We start from the raw sequence: 12114 nt of genomic DNA on the forward strand, positions 1-12114 counted from the left end.
TGCTCTCATTGGGGCGCTGCTCCTAGAGCCTTGGGGCCTACCGTAATGCTTCTGATAGCATGCATGGTGTCCTGAGCCCCTGGGCTCAGGCATGGTTTATTTGCTGGGGCGGGGCTTACCACAACACTACTGACAGTGCACATGATGTCCTGAGACCCTGAACTCAGAGTGGTTTTTCTGGGGGTGTGAGGTAATTGTTACCATAATGCTACTAATAGTGTGCATGATATCTTCAGACCCTGAGCTGAAGGGTGTTTGGGGTTTTTTTTCGCGGGGTGTAAAGGGGGGTTACCATAATGCTACTACTAGCACACATAATGTCCTGGGACCCTGAGCTCAGGGGTGGCTTATTAGGAGTGGGGGGCGGTACTGTAATGCTACTAATAGGGTATATGCCATTAAGGGATTCTAAGCTCAAAGAGTGGGGGGTGTTTGTGGGTGGTACCATAATGCTGCTAATAGAGTGCATATCCTTATGGGATACTGGTTTCAGGTTTTGGGGTGCTGCCGTAATGTTTCTGATAATGCACACCCTCGAATAGGCCCTTGATTTTAGGTTTGGGGATGTTACCATAATGATTCTAATAATGCATAGCCCATAATGGGGCCCTGATCTCAGATGTGAGGGTGTTACCATAATGCTACCAGTGCATGTGCCCTCACGGGGTACTGATGTCAGGTTTTTGGGTGCTACCATACTTTTGTTAATGCACACCCCACAATTGGGCCCTGATCTTAGGTTTTGGAGGCTACCAGAAGATGGTTAATAATGCTCTGTTGTGGTGGGAACCTTGCTTTCAGAGTGTTTTGGGTGCTACCATAATGCTTCTAACAATGCACACCCAAGAATGGGACCCCAGTCTCAGATGAGGGGGAGGTGCTACCATAATGCTACTAATAGTGTCTGTGTCTTGGGGGCCCTGATCTCAGGTTTCTGGTGTTGCACCAATACTGCTAATAATAAAAACCCTATAATAAGACTCCAATTTCAGGGTTGGGGGGATGTGGGTGCTACCTTAATGCTGCTAATAATGTGCATATGATAACAGGTACCTGATCTCAGGTTTAGGGATTGCTATCATAATGCTCCTAATAATGCTCATCATGCCATCATGGGACCTTGATCTCATTTTTTGGGGGTGGGGGGCAGGGGGCGGGAGGGCTTTCCATAATGCTTTAATAATGCGAATGCCATCATGAAGCCCTGATCTCAGTCACAGAATCTGGGTGCTACCGTAATGGCAGTGATTATGTGCATGCTGAACTGGACTGAGTTCTTGCTGTAATTCTACTAAATAACTCACATGCCAAACAGGGTCCCAGGCTTCACCGCTGACTGAGATCTCTGCTGTTTATTGCTGATGACCTCTCCCATCCCTTGCATGTGATGCATAGCCCCTCTGCTCTTCCCCTGCCCCAGCCCCACGCCCCTGGCTCGAGGAGGGGGTGCACCAGTCCAGACAGGGGCAGGCGGGGGCCCTGGCTCCCGGCTCGCTAGCAGACTTCCTGCAGAGCTGTGGGTTCCACTGTCTGCAGCCCGATCTTCTCCTTCTGCTCCGTGGGCCTGAGGTCTCCAGCCCTTTTCCTTTGGAAGGAGAGAGAGAAAGAGAGAAATCAGGACCAGGCCTCTCCTGGAGTCCCTGTCCAGTTCTGGGCCCTGCACTTCAAGAAGGAGAAGAGAAGATTTGGGCGTGGGGGGAGGGAATTGGATCACCCTGAAGGGCGATGGCAGAGAGGATGGAAATGGACTTTCCTCTGAGGCCAGAGGGCACAGGACCAGGGGGACCGGATTCAAGCTGCAGCAGGGGAAACTGAGGCTAGAGATGATGAGGAACTTCCTGACTCTCGGGGCGCGAGGGGGTGTCAAGCATTGGGCCAGGCTGCCCAGGGAAGTCATGGATTCTCCATCTCTTGAGATTTGCAAGATCAGGGGGACAGAGACTGGACTGGGGTGATTTAGTCAGGGCTGATGCTGGCTTGAATCATAGAGAAGTGGGGCGGGAAGGGGTCTCCATGGGTCATCTAGTCCATCTAGGGGGCTGGACTAGATCTCATGGATCCCTTCCAGCCTGACTTTCCTATGATCCTATACCTGTGGCTGACAGAAATCCTAGGGAAGAGGGGCTGGCAGGGACATCCAGAGTCAGATCCAATCCAACCCCCTGGCCGAGGCAGGATCAGCCCTGTCCAGCCCAGCCCAGAGAAACGCATGGTCCATCCTCTTTGTAGAGCGGCCACCAGCCCTGACACAGCACGAGACTTTGCACCCAACGGCCCCAGGGAAAGCCGGGGCACCACAGCAGCCAACATCTTACTTGTGTAAAAGGTTGTTAACATAGGCGTGAGAGACCCCAGGTAGAGGCCGTGTCCCTGCTACAGAGGAAGGCAACCCCCCCCTCCCCTCTAAGTCCAGATCAATCTGACCGGAGGTAAAATTTCTTCCTGACCCCAAATACGCCATCAACCTGGCCCGGAGCGGAGGGGCAAGACCTCTTCACCAGGAGCCTCTGGGGCTGAGTCTCAGCAGAGATCTTACCTCGTCGTATGGATCAAAGCTGATGGCCCCATGATCCTCCAGGGTTTATTCCTACCTCTCTGTTTTTGAAAGGCAGAACGAAAGGGGGAAAGGCGTGTCGTGTGTTCTGAGGCGCGTTGTATGTACGAAGATACAGTACCATCACCTTTGGGGCCATTGGCTTCGATGAGGCTGGAGGCCATGAGCTGGCTCTAATGCCACGTGCCAGGTCTGGGCCAGGCCTCGGGTCCGGCTGTGGTCCAACCCAGCGTGCCAACCTGCTCTTGGGACCAGGCCGTCATCCGACCACGGGAACTCCTCAGGGGTCCGCAAATTTGTCACCGGGGAGAAGTGGCAGCCCTAATTGCTGCAACGCCCGGAGGATCTGTGCGTCTCACTTAACATTTCCGGGGGGGGTGTGCACATTATATGTGAGAAATTATGGTACATCCTGGTACATTAAGGTACGTGTGTGGGAAATACGGTATATTTCTTGCGCATAATGTGCACATCCCTCTCCCCTTCCTGAACAGCTGGGGTGGGGGAAAGGTGCCAACCAGCTCTGCTGCCCCATAGTGGCGAGGTGGTGGAATAGCACCTGCTGTACCGATACCCCAGGGGCAATGACATGTCTGTGCACTCCTGAAATTGGGGCATCTTACCTCCATGCATCTGTACCTCAGGAGGGCTGACTGGGGCTAACAGCTCAACCCACACTCCCAGACTCACCTGCTTTCCACTTCTTCTATGGTGTCCGGCAGCGGGAGGTTGAGTGTCTCCGGCAGGAATATAGCAGCGATGCCCGAGACGATGGGTGCAGTGCCGTATATAATCGGTGGGAGGTAGGGAATATATTCTCCCGTCACCCGTATCGCAGGGGCCACGATGCCTCCAACACGGGCCATAGTGCTGCCCAGCCCCATGCCGGTCTGCCTGTCACGGGAGAAGATACGGTAGGAAGGTGCATGAGCATGTGCATGAGTGTGGCCACGTGGACACACGGTGCTGTTCAGCCCGGGGAGGTGGAAATAAATCCACCTGGGAGAAATTATTCCAGATTGTATGTTGTGTGTCCATTAGCTTCATCCACTTCAGTCTGGGGTAGCCATCTGGTCCATGCAAGACTGCTCCCATCACTCCCTACTGGCAGTATCTGGCCATAGCACCTCATTCAGTCCATCCAGTTTGGGAGAATTACTATATTTACTTGCATACCATGCACCCCCCAAAATTAGGGTGCATTTCTCAAACTGTTTTTTCTGCTGCAGGTCTCACTTAGCTCTGGTGTTGGTTGGGGATGGCCTGATCCTACCTTAAACCTGCGGTTGGACTTAGTTTAACCTCCCAAGGGCTCTCCCAGCCCCGCTCTTCTGCCATTCTCTGACAATGTGTAGGTGTTGCTGGCTTGCGTTGCTACCTACCTGATGACGGTGGGATACAGCTCTCCTGTGTAGAGATACAGGCAGTTGAAGGAAGAGGCTAGGCATCCCTTCCCCAGGACAGCCAGGGATGTCCGGAGGGCTTTAAGCTCTGGTGGGAAAGACACAGGAGGACGGTACCATATCTTCTCACATACAACACGCCTCAGAATACACAATGCACCTTTCCCCCTTCATTCTGCCTTTCAAAACCAGAGAGGCAGGAATAAACCCTGGAAGACCGTGGGGCTGTGAGCTTTGATCAGGATCTCGCTGCACAGGAATTAGCCATCCCCATGAAAAGTTCCCAGTTTAAATAGTCAAGAGACAGCCCAGTCAGCTCCAAAGTTGGGAAACTGAGGCAGAGAAGGGCTTGCCTAAGGCCGTCTAAGGGTTTTGGTAGCAAATAAGAATGGATACCCCAGGCTGCTGCATGTGTTGTGCCCCCCAGTGGCAGCAGTCAGTACAGTACCATATTATCTGCATACAACACACCCCTGAATATAATATGCACCTTGTTTTTGAGAGGGACAATGAAGAAAAAATGGTTTTTTCCCAGAGTTTTGGCTGTACAGTGGGTGACCTTTAGCTGGCTCACTCTTGCTTTCTTGCTGAACTAAAACTGAAACCCTAGATGCTGCTGAAGACTTTGCTTGCTCCCTCCCCCACTTCCTGCTACGAGTCAGGTGGTTTTTCTGTCTTCCCCAGAGGCAAACAGCAGCAGTGCACACGTTTCCCACTGGCACCCAGAGGCACTGGGTGTTGGTTACAGCCCAGGCAGGGGGTGGTGACTGGGCTGTGCCAGTGCTTCTGCTGGGACTTGAAGCTGAAGGTTACTGGTCAGACTGGTATGGACTTGGGGGATTTTGCCTTTCTTGCCTCTCTGATTCTATGATATACGATTCTGACCGCTCTCCATGGGTGGCTCCATGATTTTAAGAAGAACGAAAAAGTCTTCAAGGCTGTGGAGCAGGAGGAGAGAGACCAGGCGCAGTTAGCAGACTGCTAAATTGCCTGAAGAATGGTTGGCTTGATTAGTGGAGCACCAAGACCTCGCCAGTTAGTGGGGCTTAGCTGGCTAAGACCACCCAGATCCCCAGTGAACAGGAGCCCAGCCCCCCACCTCGTGGCACAAAGATGTTAGCCAGGATCGCCAGTCCTGCCAGGATGACGGAGGCGGCCTGCGTGGCTCGCCGGCCAATGAAACTCATGCCGATAGCTGAGCCTAGCTTGGCCGGGATGTCGATGGAGCCGAATGCCACTTGGATGAGGTAAATGTTGAAGCCAAAATGCTGCAGGTCCATGGCCAGGCCATAGAAGGCAAAGCTGGTGGCAAACCTGTGGAAGGACGCAAGGGGCATCAGTTCATACACTCTCCCATCCAAGGGCCGACCCTCCTCAGCTTCCCAGGGGTGTTGGGGCCTGCCCAGACCTAGTGCCCGCTCCTGGGGCTTTCCTTTAATGCAGCACAGATGCTGGGGCAAAGGTGTACGTGGTCTCCCACCCGCACATCGGCCCCCCCAAGTCCTGCTTAGTTTCCCAGGGGACAGCAGGGTCTGCCTGGGCAGAGCGCCGCCTGCTGGCTCCCTTGCAGAGCACAGCATCCCCTCGTGCCTACCAGACGCTGGCGATGCAGCAGGATATCTTCCGTACGGCGGGTGTCCGGACCAGGCTGTACAGGGTATAGGAGGACTGGGCAAGAGCCATTTCTTTCTGCATGTTGGACTTCAGCACCTACAGAGTGGGGAGAGAGACGGGGTATGGGGGGAATTGTTCCCACCCTGGGGTTGCTGTCGCGGAGGTCCCTACCCACTGGACGTCCAAGGTGGAAGATGCCCTGGGGGCCCCCACCATGAGGGTCACTAGGGTCAGGGCTAGACCCCACTCCTCTTGTAGAGTCAAGAAGGGAACCAGTGTCCGGGTTCCTGCCTCTTTCATTGACTAGACCCCCCGACTCCCCCACATGGGGGGTGGGACCCCGGTGACCTGGATCCCAGCTCTCTCCAACGGTTGGACTTGATTCATCTTTTGGAGTCGCAGATAGGACCCAGGCATCCCAGCTCCCAGCTTTCTCCAGCCTCTTTAACCCATTCCCGCCCCAGAGCAGGCAAAGGGCCCAGGTGTCCAGGCGCCTACCTCCTCCCATTGACTAGACCCTGCTCCTCTTCTAGCACGGGGAACGGTGTCCCGGCTCCTAATGGTTGGACCCTACTGGTCTCCCAGAGCAGGGGAGGGGGCCCAGGCATCCTGGCTGCCATGAGCGGGCTCTCTTCCCCTCCTGATCACTCGTGCTTTCCTTTGAGGACGTGTGGGCGCCATTTGCCCTCTCACCTCCGTATCCAGCTTGTTGCCTTCCTCCTTCTTCCCATTGATGCGAGCGACCTTCTTGAGCACTGTCACGGCGCGGTCGGGCCGGCCTGAGAGCACCAGCCAGCGCGCTGACTCAGCGAACCACCTGCGGGAACGAGCGCCCGCGTCAGAGCAGCTGGATGGGGGCTTCCCTGGGGCTGGGCAGCAGGATTAGGAGGAGGGGCTGGAGTAATGGGTATGACTGAGCCCTTGGGTTGATTGGGATTATTGAGCTTTTGGGGTGACTGGGGTGATCTGGATGATTGTTTATTAAACTCTTGGGCTGATTTGAATTATTGAGCTATTGGGATTATTGATAATGGAGCTGTTGGGATGATTTGGATGATGGATTATTGAGTTATTGTGCTCATTGGTTATTGAGGTATTGGGGTGATTTGGATTACTGAGCTATTGGAATGGGTATTGAGCTATCGGGGTGATTGATTCTCAAGATATTGGGGTGATTTGGATTATTGAATTTGAATTATTCAGATGTTTGATTACTGGGATTTACAGATCTACTGAGATGATCTGGATTACTGATTAACGAGTCATTGAGATGATTGATTAGTGAGCTGCTGCTTATTGATTAGCAAGTTATTGAGTTACCCGGATTACCGAATTATTGAGTTTGAGATACTGGGATTGCTGAGATTATATGGATTATTGAGTTTGAGTTATTGGGATTATTGATTTTTGGAGGACTAAGTACTGGATTATTGATTACTGTGTTACTGGGATTATTGAGTGGTTATTACATCATTTTGATTATTGACTGTTGGTTTTATTACATTTATAAGGCTATGGGATTTTTGGTTATTGGGATGATTGACTTTAGGGATTATTAATTATGGGTTTTATTTTGATTATAGAGTTACCAGGATAAGCGATTATTGTGTAATTGGGTTTATTGACTATTGCATTATTAGATTTATTTCTTATTGGGGTTATTGAGTATTGGCATTTTTGAGCTGTTGGGATTATTTAAACATGGAGTTTGAGATATTGGGATTATTAATTGCTGAATTACTTGGATTATTAATTGTTGAGTTATTGGAATTATTCATTATGGGATTATTGAGCCCTCAGGATGTATTTAATCCTGGCGTTTGAGTTATCGGGGTTATTAACTGTTATTGGGATGATTATTGGGTTGGGGTTTTTTTGGGGGGGTGGGGATTGTGCACACTGTATGTGAGAAAATTCAATACAACTCCCCCCCCACAAGCTGCTGTAGCCTCCGACAGTCGGTCCGCCCCGCCCCAGCTGAGGCTGCCCGGCAATGGGCCTTACCAGGAGTAGAGGAAGAAGACGAAGAAAGGCATGGAGGCGGTGAACTGCAGCCAGCGCCAGTCCGGGAGCGCGTAGGCCAGGCCAGGGAGGACGATCTGCCCCAGGGTGGCGCAGTACCCCACTGCCGTCCCAGCCACCGTGCGGATATGGGTGGGCACCCACTCGACCACTGCAGAGGCACCCGCCAGGGCATTAGCAACCCCACGGGGATCGGGCAATGGTAGGGATCTATTTCAAGCCCCCGGGGGCACGCTGTGGACTCAACCGTCCAGCTACTTCATAGGCTTGGTCAAGTCCCTTTGCTTCCTCCCATGATTGGTGGTCTCTGACTCTGGAGCCCCCGGTGCTAGGGGCTGTACGGGCTCCAAAGACATGGTCCCAGCCCCAGAGGGACTGGTAGGGGTGGCCTGGGGAGGGGGTGGGCATCTAGCATTCTCCTCACCTGTCCTTCAGTCTACCTCATGCTAGAGGGCGGGGCCTAGGCCGCAATCGATCACTCACAGGAGGGGGGTGGGGCCTGTGAAGCACCCAATTATCAATGATCGATTACTGGGATGACTGGTCTATTGGATTTTTTCATGTGTTGGTGTGTTGTCTATGAGAAAATAGGGTACCCCCCATGGGTCTCCATTATACTGCTAATAATGGGCCTAGTTGGAGGTTGGGGCATTGCCATAATGCTGCTAATAATTGCACATGCAATATGGTTGCATCTAGCCATTACCATAATACTGCTAAATAATAGGCATGTATATTGTGTGGAGTACTACCATAATACACCTAATAACTGTGTAGGTTGGCATACTACCGCAATACTGTTGATAGAGAGCATATGTGTAGGTTGGGGTACTGCCGTAATACTGCTAATAACCGGGCAAGCCATTTAGCAGCGCCAGCCACTACCAGACACTGTTAATAGTCCTTCACTCCGTGCAGCAGCCTCTGTATTAACAAGCAATAGACAATTGGGGTGGGGTCCTCTAGCTGCTACTTTAAGTCTTGTACTAAACATGCATCTGGTTCTTTCAAGCACTGGTTTTCCCCCTTCCTTGACCGCGAGGGTCCCTTACCCAGCGACATGCAGTTGAGGACAACCCCTGAGAGGGCCATGCCCACCAGGAAGCGGAAGACACAGTAGGCAGGGAAGCTTGGGGCAAAGGCAGTGCAGGTCCCCGAGACGGCCATCTGCAGGTAGGACCAGCTCAGCAGCGCCTTGCGCCCGAACCTGAAAGGGGGGTGGATGGGGTAACAAAGCTCGGGTGGGGCTGTGTGCCCATTCACCCAGCCATCTGGCTGCCCCTACCCTGATCTGCCTATCCACCCATCGTCCTGCTGAATTGTGCCACCCCAGGGGGACTTGGCCCCAGGAGCCCCCTGTGCTGGGGGGAGAGGGGAAGCTTTGAGAGGCTAACACCCACCTGTCGGCCAAGCTGCCAAAGACCAGGGCTCCCACCAGCACCCCGGCCATGTAGATGGACTGGGCCAGCTGCCGGAGACTCCGGAGGTCGCAGACCAGGTCCCACTGCAAAGAGGAGGGGGACACAGGGGTCATTAGAGCAGCCGGGGGTTCATCCTGCCCAGAGTCCGGCCCTGAGCAGCACAGAGGAGGAGGGGGCATCAGAGGAAGTGCGGGGGAACTGCCACCTCCCAAAGCCCCCCGGGCATCTGCCCTGGGGTGGCTCTTGTGTCTGACAGATTGATGCCCATTGTCCTGGTACTGGACAGCCCCAAAGGCTGAATTTGGGGGGCACTGGGCCCCCCCAGGCCAAATTTGGGGGGCACTGAGTGCTGTACAGGCCATTCAGGCTGAAATTGGGGGGTGCCAGCCACTATACAGGCCCCTCAGGCTGGGATTGGGGGGGCGCTGGGTGCTGTACAGACTCCCCCCCCAGCTAATCGAGGCCAGAGGGGTCTGTACAGCACCCAGCACTCCCCAGTCCTGGCCTGGCAGGTTTGTATAGTGCCCAGCACCCCCCAGTCTCATCTTGGGGTGTCCGTACAGCACCTGACACCGCAGGGACCCCCATACCGACCAGAACCTCTGGCTGCTACAGCCCTAACGCTACTCGCGCTGCTGTTTTTGGCATGGCGGCTTCCCTATTCACACTGATTTCAGGCTGCTGATGCCCAGCCCTTGCCAAGATAATATTGATGCAAACAAGACCACTAAACATCTGCATAAGTAAATATTGAAATAAGCAACAACTAGGGAGTTTTCAAGGTCAGACAAGCTGCTCGGAGCTCGGAGTCCCGTCGGCCCCAGCAAACACAGCTTGGCTTTGTCAGCAGATGGGGAGAGCGGTGGGGTGAGAGCCCTGCTGAGGTCACGTGGGTGGGTGACATAACTCCTGGGGTGCATTCGAATATATCTGAATACCTCTCAGGCACTGGGGATCTGTGATTTCAGCAGTAAGGGGTGCGGGGTGGTTGGGGGGGGCCGGGACTCCTGGGTTTTGTCCCAGCTCGGGGAGGGGAGGGGGGCCTGCGGGGTTGGAGCAGGGGGTTTGGGAGCCCAGACGCCTGGCTTCTCTCCGGCCCTGGGAAGCGAGTGGGAGGAGGTGGGGTTCGGGAGCCTGGATGCCTGGGTTCGCTTGAGCTCTGGGGGGGCCTGGGGAGTTGGAGCCCGACTTGGTCCCTTCCAGCTCCATGGGAGTTGGGGGGCTGGAGAAGAGGGGCTGGGGGCCCGGGCACCTGGGGTGTTTCCCTAGCTGTGGGAGCAGGGGGTTGGGAGCCCAGAGGCCTGGTTTCATCCCCAGCTCTGGGAGGGGAGCGAGGCCTGGGGAGGGGGCTTAGAAACTGCGCGTTTTCCTTAAGGTGGTGACTCTCAGCCGGGGTCAGGAGACCTCCTGTAGGGTGCCCCAGCGCGGCTGTCCGACGCCAGCCCTGTGGGGCGCTTCCCGAGGGAACCCCAGAGATCTCCGGGTGAAATCCCGAGCGTCCAACCTCCGGCCAGGTCTGGGAGTCCCTTGAGGATTTTGCTCTCCTGCAGCTCAGGAACAAGTCGCAGCCAAGACCTGGCTCCTCTCCCGTTGCAGTGAGGCAGGGCCTGGGGTCTAACCAAGTTGAGATCCCTGCTCCCCCTTCTCTGGTCCAGCCTGCCCCGTAATGACTTGGGGAACAACCGCGAACTGGTCCCCTCGGTGTCTGAACCTGACTGGACCGTCTGCCACTGCCACCTCCTGCAGCCTGGAGGTCTGTCCACACGCTTGAGTTGTAGTGCCTGGGCTGTACAGAGGGCTATGGCACCTGGGCCATACGATGGATGCATAAGGTCTGGGCAATACAGTGGGTGCCTAACTGCTGGGCAGGGTCCATAACGCCTAGGCCATACGAGGAGTATGTAATGCCCCAGGCAATGCTGTAGGGACACGACGCCCAGACAATACAGCGAAGGCGTGAGGCCTGGGCAGGTGCAATGGGTGCGTAACCGCCAGGTGATACAATGGACGCGTGAGCTCTGGGCAATACGATGAGCCCATGAAGCTCTGGTTGGCAATCTGATGGACCTCCAGGCGCTGCAGGGCTCCCAGCAGGTGCCCCCCCCTTACCTCGATGATGATGGTGTTGGTAAAGGTGCTCTGGTCGTACGTCCAGCCGTCCACACATGCCTCGGTTGCCCCCTCGGTGCCGTTGGCCCCGGTGCCGTTGGCTTGGAGGAGATGCCACTGGGGGCTGATGAAGCGGCGGCACCTCTCCGGCTGCCGCTCGGCGTCCAGGGGCACGGAGACCCTCAGCAGGTCCCCGTGGCTGAGGTGCCGCGTCTCGTTGGCCGCCCGGCGCAGGCGGCAGTGGTGGCCCGGCACAGCAGCCGAGAAGTTCTGCAGGAGGTTGTGGCAGGCTGTCATGAGCACGGGCACCACCAGCAAGGCGATGTGGAGCAGCTGGAAGCGGCCCATGCCCCCGATGCGGTCCAAGAGCTCCGCGAAGCTCATGGTCGACGTCGGTGCGGGTCCCGTCCCCTCCCTGCTCGCTACCTTCCCCGGCCCATGCTCCGGCGGGCAGCCCTGCTCATAGCCCGGCTCCCCGGCTACGGCACCATCCACGTCTTCCCCTGCCCCGTCGGGCCCCGGAGCTCCGCTGCCTCTGCGGGGGAGCTTGGAAGAGGATCTGAGCACCCCGTGGTGTGAACCGGGGTCACCGGAAAGGAGTGGTTTGGGTTTGGGAGAGGAAAGGGGGGAGGGCTGGGAGCCGGGCAGGGGGCCGACCCGTATGATATTTGGCTTAGCCTCAGGGAGTTGGCAGGGGTCAATGTGGGCTGTGTGTGCAATTATGTAAAGGCCTAATCGTCTTAGGGCAGTTTGAGCTCTTGCCAGGCCTGGCAGGATTAGGCCGGAGGGTGCGGGGCAAGGAACATTGGGGGGAAAAAAGAATGTACTGAGGCAGGAAAAGTGGAGCAAAGGGCAGCGGGAGGAAAGCGGGAGACAGGCAGGACCTGGGCACAGAGCCCCAGCCTCATGCCAGGGCCTGCCTGGAGACCGGGACCGTGCCAGGCACTGTACAGTTCCCTAGGCTGAGATGGGGGGGCACTGGGTGCTGTAC

The 12114-nt window shown here is 55.4% G+C and overlaps 1 protein-coding gene and 1 long non-coding RNA gene across 2 annotated transcripts in view; one reads left to right on the top strand and one right to left on the bottom strand.

The window, feature by feature from the left end:
- LOC149860536 (uncharacterized) overlaps window positions 1-12114 on the top strand; it is a 28242-nt gene that overhangs the window by 4329 nt on the left and 11799 nt on the right. The gene's annotated exons all lie outside the window — the stretch shown is intronic.
- Window positions 1223-11701, bottom strand: LOC149860537 (solute carrier family 22 member 6-A-like). Its single transcript, XM_090055040.1, has 10 exons — window positions 11124-11701; window positions 8994-9097; window positions 8646-8800; window positions 7576-7744; window positions 6265-6388; window positions 5552-5667; window positions 5057-5271; window positions 3937-4045; window positions 3245-3448; window positions 1223-1585 (listed from the first exon to the last, which is right to left on the bottom strand). The coding sequence occupies exons 1-10, from the start codon at window positions 11505-11507 to the stop codon at window positions 1495-1497; spliced, it is 1671 nt and encodes a 556-aa protein (XP_089911166.1). The 5' UTR covers window positions 11508-11701; the 3' UTR covers window positions 1223-1494.

This window comes from Crocodylus siamensis, chromosome 6 (genome assembly GCF_052110815.1).
Source record: "Crocodylus siamensis isolate JL-2025a chromosome 6, ASM5211081v1, whole genome shotgun sequence".
Taxonomy (NCBI): domain Eukaryota; kingdom Metazoa; phylum Chordata; order Crocodylia; family Crocodylidae; genus Crocodylus; species Crocodylus siamensis.

Bases quoted from the DNA above. Each gene is read 5' to 3' on its own strand.
- LOC149860537 (XM_090055040.1), bottom strand. From the start codon at position 11,507: ATGAGCTTCGCGGAGCTCTTGGACCGCATCGGGGGCATGGGCCGCTTC. The intron at 6,389-7,575 runs GTAAGGCCCATT...TCGTTCCCGCAG, and splicing joins GTCTTCTTCCTCTACTCCTG to GTGGTTCGCTGAGTCAGCGC. The intron at 1,586-3,244 runs GTGAGTCTGGGA...CTCCTTCCAAAG, and splicing joins ATAGAAGAAGTGGAAAGCAG to GAAAAGGGCTGGAGACCTCA.